The sequence below is a fragment of the Neodiprion lecontei genome, chromosome 1 (genome assembly GCF_021901455.1).
Source record: "Neodiprion lecontei isolate iyNeoLeco1 chromosome 1, iyNeoLeco1.1, whole genome shotgun sequence".
NCBI classification, from domain to species: domain Eukaryota; kingdom Metazoa; phylum Arthropoda; class Insecta; order Hymenoptera; family Diprionidae; genus Neodiprion; species Neodiprion lecontei.
In genome coordinates this window covers 37,391,949-37,411,239 of record NC_060260.1, presented here as the reverse complement: position 1 = coordinate 37,411,239, position 19,291 = coordinate 37,391,949, and the positions used below count along the sequence as shown (strand labels likewise).

Genomic DNA, 19,291 nt, shown 5'->3' with positions numbered 1-19,291 from the left:
TCACCCGAGGTGTTTTAGCAGCCGCTTTGCGGCTTGTCGTTTATTATTCCGAGTGTAAAAGCAACATCAAATAGTTGAGACCTGAGTCGAAAAAAAGGTTTCAAGTATCTCGTTACCCCGTTAATACCAGACTTGTTTATACACTGGTTAATATAAAATTTCTTCTCTTTATATTATTTACACCGTTTTGTTACCTTGCTAGTTTTTCTCGTTTCACGTGAAAATTCTAACGAGACTTTTCATTGCTGACCGACCGAATTATAACGCGAATTAGGGAGGAAATGAAAGTTCAATCGAATACGAGGCTTCCCTTGAAGCCCTTTGACTCTGCGGTATTCGCGCTGAATCGATCGTTGCTAATTAATATCCGCTTCATTCGTATCCCTGGACATGTAATGGAAAATTTATTGTTACGAAGTATTTTCAAACATTTTTTTCTTTCATTCCGTTTTCGCATTTTTCTTGTTATGTTGATACCAAATTTTCGTCACTCTCTGCGTCTAATAACGAAGATTCTACAAATGCAGAGATCATTAATTGTAAACAATATATTTCTTCTTTTTTTTTTTTTTTATTTTTTTTTGCTTCGTTCACGTTACTGTTAATTTAAACAAAATCGCGATTTCGTTGAAATTATAATGATTACAGTAATATTCAAATCTCAATTACGTAGCTATAGTGGATTACATTTTCAGATACGGATGAAAATTAATTTTACTTCGCTAGTGTTTTGGGTTTCATTTTACGAAACGTGCAGTATAGGAAAAGCGTATGATAATAATCGAAACTGCAAATTATCGCCTATCTAAAATTTCTTTTTATTTCTTACATTATTCTTATTTTCTTTTTACTTTCGTATGTAATAAGTTTTTTTTTTTTTTTTTTTTATTATTATTTTATTTATTTATTTTTTTCATTTCTTACCGTTCGTTCTACGCAATATATGCCGAATCGATGTGTTTTATCGTGTATTTTATATATTCTTTACATGATACATTTTTCTACTAAACAAATCGAGTTTATATAAGCTTTCCTATAATTATAATTAAGGGAATAATTGTATGTGTATAATAATATGCAATACAATCGATGATACCTAATATCTTACACAGCTTCTATTTTACACATGTATCTTGTACATGTATATAATACATTATTAATTAATTCTTCATAACGGTTAAAAATCGCTAAATCTCGTAGATTATATTCGTCAGAGATTTTCTTTATGCAATCGTTTGTATTGTATTTCGTTTATTAATACATTTTTACGTTTTTTTTTTTTTTTTTGAAGTTACCTTCCATACATGTTACCTAATCATTTGTATATCCTCCTATAATTATTACATCGATTCTCATATATCATATCCGTACACAACAGGTGTTTTCGGTTTTTGCAATTTTTATTTTATTTTATTTTTTTGTGTCTGCTCATTATCCCACTTCTTGATTATTTGTTTTGAAAAGCGAGTGCAGTGACGAAAAAAACCATCTTACAAGTAGAATGTTATATTTATTACCTCGAGATTGCGGTTAATGTATGTATATATATATATATATATTTTTTTTTTCGCAGACATTAATAATACCTGACATAATGTGGTGCTCATCAAAAATACTGTCTGCATTGCATTCTTCTTACCAATATTACTTTTACAAAAAAACTTCTACAAAAATCCTAGTTCAGCCATTATACTGCCATCTAAGTTTTATCTTTTATCATATTCATTATTTTTTATAATAATCTTGGTTTTTTTTTTTTTTTTCTTGCTATTTATTATAAAAAAATTACTTAATAACGATACGTCGAAGTGTTTGATCTTCAAACGGATTGCAGCAAAATAATTTGCGGCGATCACAGGTAACTAATGTTTAGAAAATATACGAAACAGTTTCTGATTCTTTACAATGAATTAAAATTTTTCGTATATCTAAATCAGACAATATTTAAAAACTTTTATAGGCTTGTGATTATGGAAATTACCTGAAATCGCGTATGACTAGATTGAAAAATTAATGTCAGGAAGAAAATTAAAAGAATACGTGAAAAATTAATTTTCCACAAATTTGATTAAATTTTCACATTTTAAATGCGAAAATTGGTTAAATTAGTATTGAAATTAAAAAAAAAAAAAAAAATCGAGATTCTTACTCCTATATAATGTTACGTTAAATAAATTTTGTATAATTTTAAGTACATGCATAGAATTACAGAATAACGACTGAAGAATTAGCGCATCTGAGATTAATGAGTCAAGTCAAAACAATGTCCGATTAATACGGATAATAAGACCATCGGCATCGATAAAAAATTCTCGATAATCAACTCGCTCTAAATTATTAAGTAATGAAATATTTCGTTCGAGATATCGATGAAAATTCAAGCTTCTCGACATTTTTATTCCAAACCCTCTGTTCCTAAATTTTTTCGTCAAGGCGCATTTTTGACTGAATCATACAACCGATACATTTTTGAGGAATATGATCGGGATCCATCTTCTCAATCAGAATTTAGGAAGAGAGAAAAACCAGATTTGAAAAATCTGGAGAAATATATTTGTGCCGGTGATAGTGAACACGAATGAAACAGCATCCCTTCGATTTAAGAGAAATGAATCTGAGCAAATTTGAAAATGACAAGTCAAGTTATATCAACGATTTATAAAAAAGGTTTCGGAATTATAATTTTTATCGCGATTGAACTCTCGTGTTTTTTATTAAATTCCAATGGTTTTGGACTTGTCTTTTATACCATTGAGAACTCAGAAAATCGCCTTAAACAATTTTTTGTGCAAATAGTCGAAATCTCTAGATTGAATAAAAACAGATTTGCGTAAGTAAATTAAAGCAGATATTAAAATATGATAAAAAAATTGAATTTGCGCGTTATTATGAGTATATTATAATGTAACATAGTCGCTAATGGTCAGGAAAAACCATGAAATCAGGTAGTTTATAAACGTGTTTTTGAATACCGATTGTTTTTCGAATTGGCACGCTATCGGTTAGAATTTTAATCGATAAAAAATCATCGACTTTTTTCCACTACTTTTCGTGCCGACCGTGTCAGTAAAGTTTCGCAAATATTTTGGATAAGAAAAAATATTTAGGAATTTGGTAAGCGATAGAAGCGAACCGAATAAATATTAAAATCGGATCAAAATTATTCTACCAGAGTTTTAATAATTTTGAACATTGTAACAATAATGAGACCGTTTTTCAAATTGTTATCGATATCTTAAAATTAGCTTATTGTGTAATTTGAATTTGGTCAAATTCATTTCTATCGCATAAAATATCAGCAATGACGTTTAATTCGTGCTCACGAATCACTGGCGCAAATAATATATCTCGGGTTTTTTAAAAACCTCGTTAGTTTTTTCCCCGGAATCTCTTTCCTCGGAAATTAAATCCGTTGATCGTTTATTCGATTCAGACGTATCCGTTGGCCTCAAGTTTTAGCGCGGCTTCGTAGGAAGGCAGCCCTTCGTCGTCGCGACGGGATTCCTCCTCCTTGGCAATCCCTGCAGGGTTTTCGGCCGCTGCGTCGAGTAGGACGGAAAGCGGCGTCGAAGCGTCGCCTCCAGGTGTCGTTTGACCATCTTTTTTCTCGTGGGGCGAAGCGGCAAGACCGTGTTGGGAGTTGAAAATTAAACTTTCGTACGCCGGCGGCGGTCCCGGGGTCAAGGGGCGTGAAACCGGGGCCAACATTCCACCCTCGTGATCCATCGTCACCCCGGCTCTCTCGTAACACTGTGTCAAATTTCGAATTTTACAAGCGTCGAAAGCGCCGAACTCGGAATTATTTAGCGACGAGACTTGGAGTAAAGAAATCAAACTTTGACGAAACGTCTTTTTTTTAACCACACCTGTTTTACTTAATTTTTCTAGTTACTGTAACAAATGAAATTTTTGTCAGTGCGACATTTTACTTTTCGTTGTTTTTTTTTTCTTTTCTTTTTTTTTTGTTTTTGTTTATTTGTCTTTTTGTTTTGTACTGGAAGCCGTTATCTTATGCGAATAAAAGTCTGTTTTTTAAGTCAAATCGTCGATTAGCCGTGGTCGAATCCATGAGGCAAACATTCCTGCAAGGCTCTCTACGATTTGCATGAAAAACCGATGACTGCGGGATTATATGCCGAATCGAGGCGTTGATTCAACGCGTTAAAACACGAAAAACTCTTTTGGAGGATTTAGGATATAGGATTCAACCATCCGTATAATGCAAATTCGAGGGTTGAATAAATGTATATTATCTACATTTGATACCGAATACTTTGGGGAGATGATGATTCAAAGGTTGGATAATTCCTTTTATTGCTTTAGTTTTTTTTTTTTATCTTTTTTATTTTTCATCGTTTCTTTCGACTTTACACGTACGATAACATTGTACGGCATGTCGTAATTGAAAGGAAACTTTTGACGGGATAAAAAAAAAAAAAAAAAAAAAAAAGAAAATGATTAAACAGTCAGTGGAATTCAGCTGCGGATAAAAAGATATTCGTTTACTTTACGCGTCTGTAATGAAAATTCCCATTTCGCGTCGTGAAAATTCCTTCAAATATAATAAGCGAGTGTTAGAGTGGGGGGGGGGGGGGGGGAGATTTAAAAAAAAAATAGAAAGGGACAAAAATCCGAGGTAGGAAGAGTGAGAAAAATTAGCTTTTAAACGACGCGAGCGTGTATATGTGTGTGTGTGTGTGTGTGTGTATTAATACCTACCGCGTGTGAAAGGCAAAAATTAATTGATATGAAAAATAACAATAATAAACAACCAGGGCTTGTTTTGTGCGCAGCACGTACAGTAAACGTTGTCATAAAACTCGTTACACTTGTCTCACGCATTGCGGTGTAACGTGTTGTATTAATTCAAATAGCACGCGTTCGTTCGTAGTTATTAATTACGAACGTGTGATATTCGTTTACAACGGTATTTAATAATTGTGTCGCACATTCGCGGCCGAACGAACGCCGTGATTTCTGCAGCATCAGAAATCGTGTTATATTTAACGAATTTCAATCCAATATTCATGCAACATACAAGCCTCGTGGAATTAAATAATCGTTACATTTGCTCTTCGGATTTTAGATTTAATATTATATATTGGGGAAGAGTATTAATAGAAAAATGATTTATTATCTTACGTTAACTTCTTCTTCGAGCTATAATTTATATTTATATCAATTTCTCAGTTATAATTTTCATAACTTCGCAGCCGTCGATATAACGTTTATTCTTTGTTTATATAATGTATTGTATATTTTTTTTTTCTTTTATCATTGTGTTATCGTAGCGCACGATGTTTAATAACACGATTGACTTTTTCCGAATGATAATGAAAATTTTCACGCCAGCCGCGAAGCAATATATCGATTGTTATTACAACGAAGCGTACAATATAATATCCGCGTGGCTCTCGACGGTAATTTTCTTTCTCTCTTCTTTTTCCGCGCGTTTATTACATCGCTATTGTTATTATATAAAAATCGTACAAGCTTCGATCATCATCGGAGTGGTCGCGAATTTTGCGAATCCTTTCTCCCCTCATTTCTGCCCTTTTATATTATTTATCATACACGTTTGTTATACATATATTATACACGCGAAAACTTTTAAAGTCCGATTTATCATCGACGATCCTGCAATCGATAATAGTGTTTGTTTTTTTCTCACAAACTCACCTGCATCGCGTGGGAATCCATTGTGAATACTTCGAGACTGTGAACATCCGGTTCGGTTCTCCAGTATTGGGAATATTCCTGAGGCTGATGCTTTCTTATGTTTCTGTGACAGCAGTAACAGACGAGAACCACCACGATTACAACGCCGCTCAGCATCGCTCTGAAATGTCGTTTAATTTAAAAAATACATATATCGTAAAATAATTGCGTTACGATTTTGCGAATTTTCATATAAAGTTACACCCCGGTTTTAGCGCTGCACCAAAGAAAAAGAAAGAAAAAAAGATGAATTTATTAAAAGAAACTCACAGATCCTCAGAGCCGGATCGAAGCGTATTTCTTTCGCCGTTTACGATATTCTCCAAAACTTGTTCCTTTTTTTTTTTTTGTTTTTAAATTTGGTACCGCTGTGTCGGCTGTGCAGTTTTCGAGTGATATATTTGATTTCCAGCTCCTCTCGAAGCTCTTCGTAATTAGTAAAAATCGCTTAATCAATACGTATAAAAAAATTCACACGCCCCCCCTTTCGAAGCCTGCATCTGGGAAACTACTGATATTTGAGACTTGTGTTCGTGAGAACTTTTATCGGGAGAATATTTACCGCAACATACTGAAAATTTAGCCAATTCGACCGGGAACTAATTTAAGGATAGGTTCCCAGGTGTGGGTTACACGGAAAGTGGATTTTCATTTTCGTGCGTCCATCCCACATGTACGTATGTATATGTATACGTATACGAACTTGTACATTGCTTGGAAAAACTCCAGGGGGAGGGGGAGGAGAGGTAACATCAGCTTTCAGGGTCTCTCTTTACGCCGCTACATTATTACGTAGTACATGAAGTTCTTTCGCGAGGAGCGAAGTTGAGAAAATTAAAAAAAAAAAGCTGCTAAGCGAAGCAAAGAAGAAGGACAGATTGTAGTAAATGACCCCTCCCGCGAAATAGATGGGAAATGTTTCCTGTACGTATCCCATGAACGCGCTACGATACTGAGGCAGAGGGTCGCTTTTTTTTTTTTTTTATTAAATTTTTAATCTTTTAAACTTTACATCACTTTTCCGCACAACGCCAAAAAAAAAAAACTACTGTTGCGCTGTTTGTACTAAATTTCGAAACTTTGACAGGTTTGGGGAAGTTTTTTTTTTTTTTTTTTTTTTTTTTTTATGCGTTTTCTGAAACATTTTCTCCCCATGCGATTTACATAAAGTGTATTATATATACAAAGCAGTTTTTTTTTTTTTTTAATAACACGACAAGTCCGCGATATGAAAATTTATGAAATTTTCGCTCTGTATACGATGATGTATAAATTGATGTTAGTAATCGCAATTGAGGTACGTACTTGAAAGTTAAATTTTATGTAATTGACAAATCAGAGAGGATGAAACGAAATACGAAACAAGCGATCGAAGTTCATTCACCGCGTTGTTGGAACTGGGCAAAGAAAATAACAAAGCAATTCGAAAAAGTCATTGAGCCAGTTTGATTTGGTGTTTCTTCTTCGTTTTATCACACCTCGGCTAATTTTCTTTATACCGCAATGATCGTTAAAACGCTTAGAGACAGAGAGAGAGAGAGAGAGAGGGAGAGAGAGAAGGGGTTTTTGTTAATATCGGCAGGTGATGGGTGCTTGGCGTTGGTAACGAACGATTTGTTAATTCAGACAACTAAATTGCCTTGCCTTCTTTTACCACTCTTCTCTTCTCTACTCTCCTTTTCGGGTATCTTGTGTATGAGGCATTCCATACCAAACCGACCTACAGCAAAAATCAGCTTTAATCGAGTTTTAATTTTTGGATCCCGGGTTTGATGTTTACCTCATTCAAAAATTTCAAAAACCCGTTTTTCGAATGACTAGCCCTGATAAATTGGCTTTGAATTTTAATCATGATTTCTTTGATGAAAAAACGAGAATTTAAGAACAAAAGTCGGGGATCTTCAAGCTTTCGGTTTAGAAGCTAAAGGCGAAAGAAGTAAAATTACAAAAATGTTGAAGATCGAATTACATATAAATTAAACTTGTACCCTCTAAATTCATATTCAATCCTATTTTTTATCACATTTCAATTACTTGTTCCGCCCGTAGCTTCCAAGCCAAAAGCTTGCCATCTTTCATCTTGGTCTGAAAACTTTCCTTTCTCTAACAAAGAAAAAAAAGAAAGATCGAAGCCAACCGATTGGCGCTATTCGGTTGAAAATTGAATACTCGTGTTTTTCGGAGCAATAAAAATCAAATCCGTGATCGAAAAATTTTTTTCCCAGACTCTGCACCGTGTTTAAAAATTAAAAAAAAAAAACTAGAAAATCGGTTTCGCTTGGAACGCCTCATACGTTGGCTGTATCGTTACTATTCTCTCACCCTCCCAGTAGAATGTTGACGTTCCCGTGGAGGTTCGTTTCGAAACGACCCGACCTTCCACCATCGTTCGTCGACATGTTGTAACCCTGGATTACGTAGGTACCACCACCCCCGCCTCCACCTCCACCCCCGCCAGCCGACCACGAGGACGTCAACGTGCCGTTGTGCGCGTTTTGTGCCGTTTGTACCGCAGCCAGAACCGCCAGCCTCTTCATCGACATCTTATCACTTATCTCACCCCTTGTTTTCGATCTCTTTATTTACGTAGTTGACGATATTTCGATCTCTCAACGATCAATTCCCTCCACCGATGATCGATGTCGTCCTCGCGATTCTCCAGATACACTTTCCATCTTCTCGACGATAAATTTTTTATTCGTATTCGGTTTATATTACTCTGAAGCATAAAAACAAAATTATTTGTTATCTTTATTTATTTATCGTACCAAGTTGTGCAGCATGCGTATAGTTTCTTGTATCGTACAATGTCTGATCAAGAATTCAACGATCATTTTATCTATCTTTTTTCTTTTTTTTTTTTTGTCACGATGAAATAGGAATATGTTATGTATATCTATATGGAGTGTAAGATGCAGAATTTTCTAGAAGAAAAGATGCGGGTAAATTTAATCCGATAAGAAATTTATTTATTTACCTTTTTTTCATATATGACTTTTTTTTTTTTTTTTTGCCCCACACTTGTTAGAAGTGAATCAGTTGATTTTAACTTATCAAACGATTGGTTATAACATCTATCGTCAAGGACTGTCGAAATATAATTGCGTACATATATTTTGTTTGTGTAAATAGTTGGTGGAAAAACGTGCCTGAAGGGCTTGCCCGGCCATCAATGATTGTCCGTGAAAACCTGACTTTGTCACGTTTTTCAAGAATTTACTTTTACTTTTTTCTCTGCTATATCCTTACCTGCCTATGTATAGTGTATAATTTTATCGACAAGTATAACTTCGTATAATTACACGATCGTCTTGGGAAAGAGATCACTTATCTCTTACATCGTATGAAATAATGATTCTTCAGTTCAATGGAGTTGCCTTGTCGCCTGTTGCTGCCAATTTGGCCAATGACCAAAGCGATCGTTATTCGATATTTAATATATACGTATGTGTATAAAAAGAATAAGTAAATAAATTATAAACAGAATCGCGTGAGTTGAGGAAAGTTTTGTTTTCGTGGGTTTTAATTAACCTGTAATCAATTGATTCTTCTCCCTCTCTCTCTCTCTCTCTGTCTCTCTTTCCACTTATTTCGCGAGAGCCGAAGAGCAATCGATAATCAGTTCCCTTCGTTTTCTTCTTCTTTTTCTTCTTGTTTCTGCAACAGTTTGCTACTTCCGTATTGAAAACTTAGTTTTCCCAACGCGTTTAGCACTGTCGCCTTGAATTTTCTCTCAAATTCAGAGAAAGTAAGAGAGAAAAAATAAAAAACGAAGAAAGAAATAGAGAGAAAGAGATAAAGAAAAGCGGGGTAAACGTTGCGGCTTTCCTTTCGTTCCTGGTTCATAAATTTCACGTACCCTCTATTCGTTAAGGCTACCGTTATTCACTTTGCAGCTTCTTCTTCTCTTCTTCTTATTATGTCATACGCGTGAAATTTATGTATAATAATATTCCCGCACATACGTATTCAATCAACTTGAAGAATTGCAGAACATCTCTTCATTTTTCTCTGTATTTCTGTGGAAAAAAGTCAAACATATACGACACAAGAATTATACGAATTGTATAAAAATTATCACGCAACTATCATAATACTACTACTAATAATAATAATCGTATATAAATAAGACGATATCGACGTATGTTTTTTTTTTTTCTTCAACCTTAATATTTTTTATTTCTTGAGTTTTCTTTTAATTTGCACGTTAGGTTTTTAGTAGAATAGAGTAGTCGAGCTTTATTATTATCCCTATACACGAGGATGATTTTTCTTTCAATCCTTATCGTACACATTTATAGAATTAAGGAAAAATCTGTTATTATTAATTAACGAAGACTTCTACTTTCAAGTTTTGCGTACGGCAACATAGAATTGTCTTTATTTTTTTAAAACTGTTCGGACAATGAAGTTGTTTTTTATTTTTTCTCACGGTGCGAAAAATAAAAACGATGTTGGAGCGTTTATTAAAGATCGTTTAGGGTGTCGAGGGAGCGTTTCATGCACGTTATACAATAATGTCTGCTTCGAGTATTTTATATCACACACCTGCAAACACGTTTCACGTCCACCTATCCGACATCGATTCAGCTTCTCATTCTTTTCTAATCGCAATTTTTCAATAATCGTATAAGACACGTTTAAACATAACGTATTTCAACAACAACTTTTGCAGAATTTAATATCAATGCAATAATTATCATCTTTTTTTTCAGCTTTCAGATTCGCTCGAATGAGGGGGCTTGGATGAGAGATAATAACTGCCCAGAATTGAAAAGTGAGTATAAAGTTGAAAAAGAAAAAAAGATGCGAAAAAATTCAACTCGCTTCACAAGTTATACCTACCTACTATAATTACATCTGCGAGATATACAAATCTCAATTTATAACTACGCGCATTTTGCATAATTTCGTCAGTGCCCGCTGAATAAATTCACCCCTTGAAATTTTCATCTTTAACGCGTTATTACATATTACAATGTGGCTGCCGCACCGTAAGTGAAAGGTCGCTCGTAATACGCCAGACGTTTAATCGCTAATGTCGCAGCCACCTTCTGCAAACACTTTAAGATGATATATTATATTAGGTGGCATAATATCACATATTATCACTCTATTAACGATTATTTTATTTTTATTTATTTATTTATTTATTTTTTTTTTTCATGCATTCATTATAAATTGTATTTTTTCAGGTATATTTAGAGAAAAAATTACGTAAACATATGTCGTACAGAATGAAGTTGTAAGTGAAAGAATTTTTTTTTATACTTTAACCCTGGGAGTGAGATATTTAATAATAGTGTTATAGTTCGCGTGTTTTTATCCGCCACTGACACCAGCTAAACCTCTTTCTCATGTATTTTGGATATTTTATACAATTAAGGCATATCTAATGCAGTTGTCTGTGTTCTTGCAATTTTTATTATTTTTGTCATTATTATTATTATTATTGTTATTTTTTTTTTGCTGCCACAATTCATGAGCCACAAAGCAGCGAAAAAGAAAGAAGAAGAAAAAGAGAAAGGAAATTTTATCAAGCTTGAACGATCGTTTGTAATATTTACACATTAAGGTCATGTGGTATTCCTACCTTTACCGACCGAGCAAAGTCACCCTTTCTCTTTCGTGTATGAAATAAACAAACGAACGATAAGGGTTCAAATTTCGACGTTGCACCGGTGCAATAAATATTTAACGTAGAAAGAAGAATGGTGAATTTTCTCGGTCGATAAAGGTAGAAGTACTACATGACCTTATGCTCTGCACAACGATTTATCTGACTATGTATATAAACAGGAGATTGAAGTTAGTAACGTTAATATTGTTATCATTATTTACCGCATCATCAGACGTCTTTCCAAAATTGCGAAATAACGAGTTTTCCGCATCGTGGATCGTTAACAATAACGTTACCAACTTGATCTTCGTATACATACCGGGAAAATCTCTCGAAACTTGAAAATGAACCGCGCATGCGCGAGTTTAATCGGCTGTTCGCGCAGGCTGGCCATCCCGAGTTTTCAGCCGTCAAACTTTGTTTCCGGCGGCGATGTAGTTGATACGAATTTTCGAGGTTAGAATCTCAAATAGTTGAGGCAGCGACTCGGAAACGTTTGGGAAGCATTTGTTATCGGTTCGGAAAGTTGATTCTTCAAAGAACGGTCGGAATCCGCTGCTTACGCTCTTTGAAAATTCAAACGCACACATTTTGCGTAGGTTGGCACGCCTGCATCGCGGACGAAAATATCACTGCGGGAAGATTTCGCCGACCAATGAGATCGAATTATTTGGCGCATGCGCGGTTCATTTTCAAGATTCAAGATATTGTCCCGGTATAAACTAGGAACACTGTCCTAATATATACATATAGTACATACAGTGTGATACATTATATATGCGTCAAGAACACCCTGCCATTCGGTTGGAAACGTGAAGCGACGGGTTGAATTATAGTTTAATCATGAGACAGATATCATCCCTTATACTCCCTCCCCTCTATCGTCGAAGTCGAACGGCACTCGGCTTAGCTTTGTGCAAATCCTAATTCTTCAAGCAAGAATAATGTGATTTTACATTGAACGGTTAATCGAAACTCGTCAATAATTCTCCCGGCTGTTTTTGTATATCATCTATAATTATTTTAACAATTTTATGTTTCTTATTTTTATATTTTTTTTTTCCGTTTTTTTTTTTTTTTTGGTTTTGTAACGAATCTGCAGGACAGCTTCGAGCAAAATCTTGCATAATCTTCTTATAAGATTATTATACAATCATGATTGAAAAATTCTGAAAAATTCCGGAAGATTCCGCTCATTCAACGGATGACAATAATTGCGTTTATTACTTACGTTTTGTACATTTTCATGCAATAGTTAAATTCGCTAGGCTATTTAATTTTCATTCGAGTTCGAGGAAAGTTTGAATCGTTCGACTTGTCATCCGGGATGAATTTCACAGGGGAGAAACTTATTTTAAGGGTCGGTACCTATGTGTTATATTGTTTCTTGTTGATCCGAGTTAGGTAGAAATTCAGACTTGCCATTCAGCCCTGTTTTTATGTTACAAATACACAAATTAAGAAATCCAAGTCGCGTTTACGATCGTATAATTTTTTATCGGTATTTTTTCTCTTCATTTTTCTTGCCATCTTCAAATTTTCTCACCTTCTTAAACATTAAAATAAGTACTACACAACATTTGCCCTGCGTATCGATTGCAAATTCATTTTAATATATAACAGCGTGAAACGAGAAGCGAGTTCAATCCTGACTATATTATACGCTGTTCCAACTTTCTTTGAATTCGCTTTTCGAGCATCTGGTAAACGTAAGGACATTTATAGTATTCGAGCGCGTTTATTTGAGGCAGCAGCACGGTTTTAGAGTGAAAACTTACGTTCCGTTACTGGTACGTAGAAAATACTACGCAGTCTGTTAGAAAAAGGCGAAACAACATCCCGGATAGTGGATTATCTCTTATATTATACAAATGGTAAAATATTTCAGACCTTAAATTTTTTCACCCTCTCGCCGTTACTCCCAACTTTTATCCTCCCTTTCTCGGACTGAGTTAGATGAATATATAGAGGTTAACTCGTAAGAAATGAAGTGAAAAAACAAAAATAAAGATGCCTCATAAAAAAAAAAAAAAAAAAAAAAAAAAAGAGAGAGTGAGAGAGAGAAGAAGATAGATTCGGGGATTTCCGACCTGTTAAATTTTACAAACCGCGGAAAAATTGATTTCCTACTCGTACACCTTCTACATTATATTTCTACTTTATTTCTACACCTACGACAGATTATTTACACAGTCAGTCCGTTATAGTTTCAAAGTTAGAATCGATCTGTCCAATGCACCGAGTATCTGATGCATTATATATGCATAATCCTATAACATGAGGGTAACTAGAAACGTGGAGTGTAAGTGAGTGCAATAAGTCGAGTTATAAATAAATGTACAGCTGTGTGTTGTAAACTACACGCACTTATATTTATATCGTACCTATTAAATGTATATATATATTTACACAGCGCGCATGTAATGTAATGGAACTTTCAACTTTTAAGTCGCCCTTGGTTAATATTTATATTGAAAAAGTTTGACTTTGACGATGTTAAAGAGTTCAGGCACCGCGTATATGGTATGCGAACATTTAATAGCTCATGCAATAACCGACTAAACAGTTTTCATTGGAACACGTCGTCCGGGTTCGTTCTTTCTTTTTCTCTTTTCTTTTTCCCCTATCTATAAAAAGTCCATTTCACACTCTGTGCACCCTGTGGATTTTTTATTTTTATTTTTTTTTTTTCTTTTCCGTTGGTTATCAGCGTCAATTTTTCCAGCAATTTTCACCACACTGCAGATTACGGATAAATTTCAACTAAGTGGATTTTATACCGTATCATGTACTTCAAATATGTTTTCTTTCATATTTATTCGTATCAAAGTGTTTCGGATGTTTGTCGATTTCGATGTGCACGAATTAAATAGAACTGATCGAAGGAAACGAAACTCGGGAAATAGTTTCAAAAGTTTTTGCACAAACGATTTTACGCTGTTTTATTTTTAAATTTCCGATTTCATTTCGAACGCGATTGTTAAAAATGATTTTCTTGCATCCAATATTTGTTTGACAAATTACGACATCGATTCGACGTCGCTAACTTCAAGTTATGCGTGAAAAATTTCAATTAATGAAATTAAATATCCCTAATCATACTGTTTGCTGTTTTTATGCGTTTAAAAGATGCAAATAATAATAATAATGATAGCAATCGTAACTCAAAGTCAGTTTTAATTTATAAAATCGGTCAAGTCTTTTAAATAAAAAAAAAAATTTCAATCCAATTATACGAATCGGTTGATCAGTGAAGTAATTAATTTCTTTGAAGGTCATGTATTATTATACACTTTTCAAAATCCCTATCTATTCTTCGTTACATCTCACGCATGCCCTCCTCTATTTCCTTACGTATAAACTATGCGATAAGGGTAGTTTAAACAAACATATATTCATATGTATAAGAATATAAAGGGAGCCGGTTTTGCGAAAGCATAAAATAGCGTAAAACGTTGCGATCGAAGTTTTCACGTGTGTCGGTTATACGTGCGAGAAAATACATGCCGCTTTAATCGACTCTCTCTCTTTCTCTCTTTCTCTCTTTCTTTTTCTCTATTTTTCTCCCTCTCTTGCCCCTCAGCTTTATATCTAACACAGTTTTCACCCAGCACTAAAAACGCTGCGTTGTTATAATTTTATGTAATACTGTTTTAATACCTATGTTAATCAATGATTGTATTTGTATTAAATATTTACACCATTTGTTTTTTTTTTTTTTGTCATTTTTGTATACGCGTTTTGCATAGTAACCGTACAAAAATCGGCTACGATTAATAATGCCCGTTTTCATTCGTCGATTTTATCACGTAACAATTTGCTTTGAAATCTTTGTACACGAGTCAATTTTTTTTTATTCAATCGGTACTATAGGAGGAAAGTATACATACCGTATATATTATAAATGATTTGGAAACTGCGAAAGTAAAAAAAAGAAAAAGATTAAAAAATGTTGACACCACCTACAAATCGAATAAAACCTGTGAATTTTCACCTGTCAATTAATATTGAATAAATTCTCGCCTCGCGGCTTACGTTTTAAAATTACTTTCTCATTCTTTCTTTAAAAATTCACACCCCGAATGTCTAAACGTTACAAAATATCATACATTTTTACTCTCGTTTCCGTAAATTTTTTCTGACAATCATCATTTCCATACTACAACACACTCCCTTCATCCTCTTCGCTTCTCGAACATTTTTTTTTTTTTTTTTACCGGGTTATATTTTTCTCCGACGTCTATAGTCAACAGCCTGTATGGAAAGGTCCGAAAAAGAGAAGAGCGAGAGAGATAGTGGAAAAAAAAGAAAAGGTTTCAAATGGAAAGGGAGGAAAAACAATAAATTTGATTAGAAACATAACAATGAGAATTATTATTGTTATTTTCCGCTAATTAAAACCCTCGTCGAAACCTCGTTATCAAAGTAAAGCCTGCAAATCTCGTCAGGTTATAACATCCAGTCTCACATACACATACTAATTGTCTACAGTGTCTGTAAACATATTTACAATACACGAAACCGTGTAAGCTGCGCCTCCTCCAATCCTACCTATATACACACATATATATATATATATGTACATATATATATATACATGGGTAAAGCTCTGATTTAGTTACGCGGATCGAGTTTCCCGGATAAGGCAATTTACCGGGTAACGATAATCCTTTGCCTCGTATATTCTCGTAAGACCGTTTTTTTTTTTTTTGTTTTTTTCAAAATTTTTTAATTTCAATTCACTTTCTCTTTGTTGTTTTTTCTTTTGTTTCGCGAGTTTTCATCGATATTTCGACAAACCTTGACGAAATTCGATTATCTTACATTACCTCGTACGTAATGTGAAAAAAAGTAATTAGTTAATAGTAACAACAGTAACGGCATTAACGTTAATTGGTATTATTCGGAAGAATAGAAAAGCACGGATGAGAGCACAAGAATTGTGTATTTCACTTTTGAAGTTTGAACTGATTAATTATTAATTATCTGCGTTTACCTTATTTTCACTTGGTGTATTTCAAGAAAATTTGCAATAATTTACGATCTATTTTTTTTTATATTACGTGCTGATGTATTGTTGGATTATTACTTTTTTCAGTCACATTTCTGCTGCTATGTAATGCGAATAATTAGCGCGAAGTGAAAATTTGAATTGATTTATCGAATAATTTTTACTATTTTTTTTTTTTCCATTACGCTGATTTTATCACGTGACGTATAAAGTTAACATCTTACCCTGTTGAGCGTCAAAACCCTGGTTAAACGGCGTTAATCCATGCACGTTCTTTTTTTCCTCCAAATAACACAACCGTCGACGATTCACGCGAAATATTTTGTCCTTTTTTTTTTTTTTTTTTTTTAAATTATTTTCTTGCGTACTGAGGCATAATAATTAAACGATATATAAGTGCACGACAGCCGTTCATTACGAAATATGACCCAAATTTTGTTCGTTTGTTAATCAACTATCGATTGGTTGTAAATTTTTCTTTCTTTTCTTTTTATTTTTTTTTATTTATTTATTTATTTATTTATTCATTTTTTTTGCCACTCCTGTTCGCGTTTTTATCCGTTACGGGTTTTTTTATTCAATTTTTCGAATTATTTTAAACGATCACTTTTAAGCAAACGAACACCGGTCGAACACGTGGTACGCCTGAATCATATTATATACACCGACATATGCATGATATATGTATGATCGCGTACAAAAATCAATTCGACGCCAGTATGCAAGTGTACATGTATATACATATATATATATATATATAATGTATAATAACGTTCGTATCCTGTTCTCTGTATTTCTATTACATGTATAGGTATATATGTGAGACGAAAGAAAGCGATATCTTGAAACCGGAAGTTGTAATCCAACTCGTTTCTCTCTCTCTCTCTCTCTCTCTCTCTCTCTCTCTCTCTCTCTCTCTCTCCAATTAAATTTAATCAGTCGCTCGATCAGCGTTCCGCTCCCCCTTTTTTTTTTTTTTTTACATCACATTAAATTATATTTATTTTCTCTTTCCCATTATCCCCGTTGAATTTAATTCATTCTTTCTTTTATTTTTTCAAACAATCATTCAGCAGCACGTTATCATACAATCACTTCCAAGTGCAATACGACGATTTAAAAATTTATACCTCTGCATTGACATAACTATTATCAAAGAAACAGAAACACGTAATGCAGGTTGAAATCCTTGTGTAAGCCATAATTAAAATCGCACGTTAACAGTGTCAGTTATATTTAAGACATCAGAATCTCTCTATATCAACTGTACACGTGCAGATAAACTTCCTCGCATGTACGTCAATGTTTTACACATCGACTCGCATCACGTTCCGTATTTGTCCGCATGTACGTATCGTACATCATACATCATATATATATATATATATATATCTTATATATGATCTATAAATGTAGGTTACGGGCAAAATTGTGTATGCGAGGATAATCCGTCAGAGCTGACGGATTATCCTCGCGTCCTACCCGAGATAGAGAAAAGAAAGATAGACCAGCAACGAGGATCGGCGTACGATCGTACCCTTTACTTGCACCGCCACCAGCACCACCACCGCAATCACAACCACAAGCACAATCACCACCGTACCGTGCAACGGCTCTTCTTCTCGGACGGAGGATGCCCGGAGACTGTCCGTCGTCGTTTCACGAAATGCGCGCACAACCGTTGCTTGGCTACGCGCGACACACTCCTCCGATTTGCTTTACACCCCTCTCCGTCGGAGAAAACGAGGGGAAACCGCGACCCCCTCTCCAAAATCCACCCTCGCTCGGTGCCCCGCGATTAGTTGCGTCACGGTAAGGGATCCTTCCTCCCCTCCTCACCCCTTCCCTCACCGCCACAGGCATTTATGCATACACACACAGGTCATGTGCATACCTAATTGCCTTTTCGACCGTCTCTTGGGTGTTGCGTTTGAATATGTGCGGATAATGATACGAGGAGAGAGTCGTCGAAGGTATATATATATATATATATTAGGGTGTTGATGATTTTTTTCAGACCACCCCCCCCCCACATATCAACTATAAATAATTCAAAAACAATTTCATAATTCTTTCAGATTTTTATATCAATTCTAACCCGTGCCTGTAAATGGATGGATATCACCGTTTAAAATACACCTGTTTCGGATACATTCTCGGCATATATTTTATTGCAAGAGTGACGATGTTCGAATCAATCTGTAATTGCGAAGATTTAGTGAGAATTAGCGCTACTGTCTGAGAAAAAATTCACATCATCGTAACGACCAATCTCGACGAATTGCACACCCTAGAAATTTGACTGTTTCTTTTTATTTATAAGAAGTGCAATTGTTTATATAACCTGGTATGATGATGTGAATTTTTTCTCAGACAGCAGCACTAATGCTCAGTAGAACCTCACATTCGTGGATTTTTTCGAACATTTGAGGTTAGGGTCGCGTAATTTCAGATTCGTTCGCCGCAGCGCATGCGCGCGCAGTACAGAAATGAAAACTTTCAACTACTAGGACTTTAAAGTGGTCTTTTCAGTACTCCGCGTATATGGACGTAAATAAAACAAGCCCCGCAATCAGAGACGAACGCCTCTTCGCTAGTTATTATAATACCGACGTGGGGAAGAGGGGAAGTAGAAGGTGGATGAGAAGGAAACGGAGAAAAAGTTTGCGAGTGAAAAGTTTATAATCCTTGCGGGAAAGGTTTGAAAAACCGTGAATATAATGGGAAAAACCGCGAGCGAGCGAAAGCGTTCGTTGCATCGCATCATCGCCTGCTGCAACCGACGTAGCTCCAAGCTGTTCCACATTTTTCCTAACATCTCCAAATAGCGCTGAGAAACGAATCCAGCCAGCCTAGCAGCAGCAAGATGTGCCTTTTAGCGTAGCTTTAAACTCTAAACAAAGCTTCTCGATTTTTTTTTTTTTATTTTATTTTTTTTTTTA

General features: G+C 34.8%; 2 protein-coding genes across 11 annotated transcripts in view; one reads left to right on the top strand and one right to left on the bottom strand.

Moving 5' to 3' along the window:
* LOC107225817 (probable beta-hexosaminidase fdl) overlaps nucleotides 1–19,291 on the top strand; it is a 71,991-nt gene that overhangs the window by 21,165 nt on the left and 31,535 nt on the right. For 2 of the 3 annotated variants that reach the window (XM_046742082.1, XM_046742092.1), the window contains 2 exons: nucleotides 10,434–10,495; nucleotides 10,914–10,963. In XM_046742082.1, coding sequence (XP_046598038.1) covers nucleotides 10,944–10,963 — 20 coding nt within the window. In that variant the 5' untranslated portion in view covers nucleotides 10,434–10,495; nucleotides 10,914–10,943. The remainder of the gene's footprint in view (nucleotides 1–10,433; nucleotides 10,496–10,913; nucleotides 10,964–19,291) is intronic. The other variant, XM_046742097.1, reaches the window with a different exon arrangement.
* On the bottom strand, nucleotides 1,251–18,056 carry LOC107219240. Of its 8 annotated transcripts, none has more exons than XM_046742176.1 (5): nucleotides 17,879–18,056; nucleotides 9,578–9,737; nucleotides 8,041–8,437; nucleotides 5,680–5,839; nucleotides 1,251–3,750 (listed from the first exon to the last, which is right to left on the bottom strand). In XM_046742176.1, the coding sequence occupies exons 3-5, from the start codon at nucleotides 8,259–8,261 to the stop codon at nucleotides 3,430–3,432; spliced, it is 702 nt and encodes a 233-aa protein (XP_046598132.1). In that variant the 5' UTR covers nucleotides 8,262–8,437; nucleotides 9,578–9,737; nucleotides 17,879–18,056; the 3' UTR covers nucleotides 1,251–3,429. The 8 variants fall into 8 exon arrangements, with proteins under 8 accessions (XP_046598132.1, XP_046598105.1, XP_046598122.1 ...); XM_046742149.1 differs by lacking the exon at nucleotides 9,578–9,737 and adding an exon at nucleotides 16,574–17,313 and having other exon boundaries at nucleotides 17,887–18,056; XM_046742166.1 differs by lacking the exon at nucleotides 9,578–9,737 and adding an exon at nucleotides 16,574–17,145 and having other exon boundaries at nucleotides 17,887–18,056.